This window comes from Etheostoma cragini, chromosome 11 (assembly GCF_013103735.1).
Source record: "Etheostoma cragini isolate CJK2018 chromosome 11, CSU_Ecrag_1.0, whole genome shotgun sequence".
Taxonomy (NCBI): domain Eukaryota; kingdom Metazoa; phylum Chordata; class Actinopteri; order Perciformes; family Percidae; genus Etheostoma; species Etheostoma cragini.
Genome location: NC_048417.1, coordinates 25,327,037 through 25,332,791, shown reverse-complemented (window position 1 = coordinate 25,332,791; position 5,755 = coordinate 25,327,037). Strand labels below are relative to the sequence as shown.

At 40.9% G+C, this 5,755-nt stretch overlaps 1 protein-coding gene across 1 annotated transcript; it reads right to left on the bottom strand.

Annotated features, from left to right (window-relative positions):
- Window positions 1–7: 7 nt before the first annotated feature.
- LOC117952707 (THAP domain-containing protein 6-like) lies at window positions 8–2,222 on the bottom strand. The gene is given in 7 exon segments (XM_034885226.1): window positions 8–390; window positions 393–468; window positions 548–701; window positions 815–1,025; window positions 1,295–1,405; window positions 1,526–1,718; window positions 2,038–2,222. Coding segments are annotated over 7 exon segments (894 nt in total). The 5' UTR covers window positions 2,118–2,222; the 3' UTR covers window positions 8–321.
- Window positions 2,223–5,755: the final 3,533 nt, after the last annotated feature.

The window sequence follows — 5,755 nt, the reverse complement described above, 5'->3', positions numbered from 1 at the left end:
AAGAAACTGGTTTGAAGTGGCTCTCGTGGGTCTCCCTTCAGCTCACACCCAAGTTGGTTACACATGCTGACATTGGAGGCATGCCCATCCATTGTTACACATACCACCCGAATGCCCTGTGCATGCAACTCCTCCAAAGCATGACTGAGAAGGACCCTTTGTGTTTCTGGAGAGAGACACTTTGTCAGGAAGTAAGCAATGGGAGCCTTCCAATGTCCTTGTAGGCCAACCACCATGAACACAAGAGCCACAGTAGCAACATCAGTCTCACTGATTCCATCACCCATGTCTACAAAACCAGACATTGACTGGGTATGAGGATTATATTTCACATGTTTTCTGATGGACATGGCATCCAACATGAGGGAAACACATCCATATTTAGCCTGGTCTCCCTGGCATCTTTTCTCCAGCATATCCCGCATCATCTTGTTCAGGCCAGGCTTGGCATCCACCGAACGCAACCACCTGTAAACAATTGAGATAAAAGCTATGACATATTTGCATCAGTAATTTCAAAAAAAGAATCAGACAATGTTAAGCCTACCTTTGTAATGTATGTGGATGTGGGAGGGGGACATGTTGAGTCTCTCTGAGGTATTTGTAATCCTTTGGACCATGTAGATTGAGAGTGAGCGCAAACTTTCTGTAGTCCTTTGTGTACTCATGGCCCTGCTTTGCCATGAAATCTATCTTAAGATCTGAAATGTTATGATTTAAAATGAATAAGTCCCCTTCAGATATAACTAAGGTGTTTAATAAAGAGAGTAAGAATAACATGTACATGAATTTCAAAGTGCTAATTTTGTCTTACCGGAGAAAAATTCAAGCTTCTCCTTGAGCTCTTCATTAATGAGGTTCTTTTCGCTAAACTCCCCCAAAAGACTCTTTACTGTGATCCTTGCCCTCTTTTCTCTTGCCATAGCATTCTTCTTCTCTCGCTCCAGACCTTTCACTCTTGCCAAGGCTTCATTGAGTCTGGTCCTAAGGGTGGTAGGAGACACAGGCAAGGCATAGCCTTGATCCTAGTAGAAAGAGGGATGAACATGGTTTGATTAATGTTTCACTTCACAAACATCCCTTTTTACACCACTAGTTTATGACCCACATTCTTTCTTATAGTCATCATCAGTCAAAGCCACTGCCAGCACCATGTTTGTGTGTCACACACACACACACACACACACACAACGTGTCTTTAATTGTGTGTGTATGGGTTTTTCGTGAGTGTGTTTAATATGAGGGGATATTATATAGGAAGATATCATATGATGCTTAAAGTACAAATATTCACATCATTAGGCTGAGGTTGTGGGTGTGAGGTTGCCGTTTCGTAATCCTGAGAGGCCACGGACAGGCTTTCTTCAGCTCTTCTTGAGGTGGATGTAGCCCTGCCCTTTTCCATCTAAAATGAAGAATCATAATACAATATATAAGGGATAAGTATCCCACCCTGCCTTGTGATTGATCATATTTATGGACATTTATGAATGAAACGCTAATAGCCTTATGATGATACACCTACTCTTTGGAGGTGAACTGGGAAGCTGAAGACAGATGGAATAACACCATCTCGAAGTCGGACAATCTGACCCGTTCTATCAAAATCAGCCTGCTTAAAATGTTGGAAGCAAAGCACTGAGGAAGCACTTCCAGTGAATCCTTCTCTCCTCAAATCTACTTCCCACTTTTTCCTTGTATCTTTGTCCTTGGGAAACCTTCAAAATGAAAACACAAGATTTGGGAGAGCCTACACAAAAAAACATTTAAAAAGGCGGTTGAGCTTAGAGAAGGCAGGTTACCAACCACTGGAAACCAGTAGGGACCATAGACTGTGGTCCCAACCTGTTAATATTAACGGTCTATGGTAGGGACATACCACCGGGTTAACGGCAGCCGGTACAGTAAACATAGCCTAGCTAGCTAGCTGGCTACGATGTCAGTACAGTAATATCAAAGACCCTTGATCCTTCTCAACTCTCTGGTAATATTCTATTCACAAAATACAACCAATAATACGGTAATGTTAAATCTTACTTGTGAAAAGTAATCCCCCGAGCCCTGTTTTCAATGGTCCGCCGATTTGAGCAGGAATATGCTGCACAGTGCTCTGGCATCTTGTATCTTCTGCTGCTAAGTAACTTTTATGACCGGTCCAAGAAGGCGGCTGGAATTCTCGCGCTGAGCTGCCAATGCGGCGTCTATTATATTATGTCTATGTTCACGACACTGAACGATCCGTCCTGCACATGCGCAAGATGGCCACGCATGCATTCTCGAAAAAGAAAAATATTTCAGTTTATTTGATTTTGTAACTTTGCAAATTAATATTGTTTCTGTTGAGAAGGCAGGTTGCCAGGTTCTCCACTTTCTCAGTTTCTCTGTTCCTGGCTAATTTATTCTAATATGCTATTTTTCAAAAGGACTGCCTTTATTTCTTTCCTGTTTGAAGAATCTATTTTTATAGATCTTAGTCCTTCCACAAAAATCCATTTTTTTGTGTTTGTTGCAAAAATCCTTGATTATGCGGCACAATTTCTTAAAAATCAAACACCTCGTAATTCATAGCCTGGCGTAAACGATAAAAAAAAGAGTTCATGTTGATCACTTAATAATAATGTTGCCTATGCCTGGTACACAGATGTCGGTACACAGTTTTGGATCAGTGACAAGTCTTAATTTAAATATCTTTATTAAAAAAAAAAAACTACTAAAAAGTGTATATTACATGTTGAGCACTTGTGAACTACAAAAAAGTCTAGCCTACAAAAAATGCTAATATATAATTTTGTATATATATTCTCCATTATAGACAGAATCCCAGCTGAGATCAGTTGCCTTGTTTTTTTTAACCAGGGCAGCAGTTTCCAGATTACATTATGTGCTTACATAATTGCAAAAGGGTTGTTTAATGTTTTCTTAGTTAGTTTTTAAAAATAATATCAGATTAGTAAACAAAATGTGCCTTTGGAACATTGGATGAATGGTTGCTGATAATGGGAAATGTAGATATTGCATTAAAGCTCAGCCACCCACCCAGATCAGCTGGTATCCTGTCTATAACGGAGTGAAATGGAAACTTGTAAGTGACCCCAAACTTTTGACCGGTAGTGTATATATATTCTGTAAATGCACCTCTGGTATTGACTTTTTGTATATGCACATACCGGCGATATAATTGTTCTTTGTTAATAAAATATAAAAAATAAAAATAAAAAAAGCTGTCCGTTGTGACGCTTGGCCGTCAAGTGTTCCGACGGATGCGTGGTACCAACAGTGTAGGGAAACAGCCAGGTTGTCAGCTACGTATTTATGCGCATGCGTGAACATCATGCGCATGCGCAGAACGGATCGTGCAGGCAGGACAGATCGTGTACCGACAGATGTGTTTGCATGAGTGTGTGACGTTCTCTTACTACATCCATAGTGACGTTATACGACCTAACCTATCGTTATCGGATATCTGATAAGGCATATCAGTTGAGCCCCGAGACACAAGCACGTTGAGCTATCAAGACTCGATGAGTCGATAACCAAGCTGCTCTTCTTTTTCTACTTCTTCTTTATTGGCAAATAGCGCCACCCACAGCATCGGAATGTATCTATGGACTGTATGGAAAGTAATCACGTTCCATGATTCCAAATAAAAAGCAGACTTGACCTGTAGCAGTTGGCACATTAGCACCCTTACTTCTTAGTGTTATGAATAGTATTACTTTATGCAGATGTTTATAATAAGCTATAAATAATTTATTTGGAGAAAACAAACAGTTGTGTGTAAAAGCATTTATCCCCTCACCACTGGACTACTGCAACAGCATTCTGTACGGCATACCCACCTGATTTCTCAAAAAAATACAATACAGTCTGTGTTTGGAGACAGCCATGGATACTGAGAGATCACTTAAGTTGTTCACATATAAGTATATTATGTATAACAACAAAACTAACACCATTATTTTTTCCATAGCCATGAGGACATTCATTACCCGCATGGCACAGCGGATGGATACATTTGAGGAGAAGACGGATGAGTTGCTCATGCTCTTAGGGAGCTCGATGTCACCTCCCTCTGCTCCGGTCGATGACATGTTTCTGTTGCCCTGCTCAACAATCACAGAGCTGCATGTGTTCAACAGGAGTCTCGGTCAACAGGAGAGGAGGATTTAAATGATAATTAAATGGCTGTAGTCCTGCCCTACCCTTGCCTAACATTAACAATATGTAATTATAAACTTCACTTATCATTATACCTGAACTGACTTCTCTTACAAAATGACATTATACAAGCTCTCCACTTTGTTCTACATGTATAATTTATGTTTTTTAAGTTGAGGGACATTGGGGTCTATAGTATTTTGGGGACACCCAAAGCACAGTTTGTTTGCATGAGGCATGATGATCTACTGGATTATTATCCTTTGCCAGACTACACAATGTGTGATATTACAATGATCTGTCTCAATCACTCCTTTACAGAGACATGGCTGCAGGACAGGAGGAGCTCAAAAGGGCCACTGAGATGAAGACCTACTTGCAGACACACTAACTACCTTGATGGCAGGCCTGGAGGAAATTGGTGTGGAGAACAAGGAGAATACAAGCCTTCTAAGTGAAGAGAATCTTGTGCCCTTTCTCCCTATGGTCCAGTCTAGAAAGCTCCTCCGTGCCTTTTCATCCCAAGGTAACCTTAGTTTTGGTGGTTAGGGTTCTATGGACGGTTCCAGGACGGGGGTGGTTGTCTGCGTGGTGTGTCTATCAGGACAGAAGGCACTTTTATCCTTTGTCCTTTTTAATTATTTAACTGTTTTTAATTGTATATTAGGATACACATCAAAATGTTATCAGTTGAACTCGTGAACCTAGGTTGCGTTTGTAAATTCACTCCGAGCATGCTCTGCTGCACTCTTGACGGTTTGGAAACTCTGCTCAGAGTTAATTTATGAATGCATGGGTGTTTAAATACACTATAGTATGTCTCGATAATAGGGGTCTAATGGTAAATATTTTCAGGTTCCTTCTCAGCCATGTCTCCTCCTGACTCTCAACTACTCTTCTCAACACTGTCCCCCGTGGGATTCCACAACTCTCCTCACCTGAGACACCCGGAACGTCCTCTGCACTCACCACGCACACCATGGCCTGTACATTCTTTCCTGCTTCCTTTGAGTCTGATGCTGAAATTTATTATAAATGCATACTTAAAAAACAAAACAAATATCCTTATGCTTCTCTCTTTTTCACCATTGTCTGTTTGAATCCTTGAAGGTTATCTTGGAGGAGATGACGTCAGAGATCGAGTCAGCAATTGCAAATTCTAATAGACCAAATGGAGCGATGTCAGAGAGCTTGTTGATCAAATGAGGGTGCATTATGCAAATCCAAATAGAGGGATCTGATTGAAAGTTGTATATAATACAGAAGTACCTCACATGTTTTATGGATGTGGATGATGATGAAAATAAAGCTGGAGCATTGCTCGTCCAGCGAGTAAAAACCAGAATCGAGCATGTCAATCAAAACATCACATTGACATGGTTAAGAAACATTAAGCACAGTAATCCCCAGGTGAGGACAAATGGAAGTGGTCCTGTTGCTCAATATGGATGTGTCTGATGGGCACCTCAAGAACTCCCCTCAGGGGAGACGGAAGAAACCCCACAGAAGATGAAGACTCAGATGAGGCACCAACTTATATTTTATCTGAGTATTGATGCATCCAAATTTTGACGGCCCCACCCCTAGGAAGGAACCT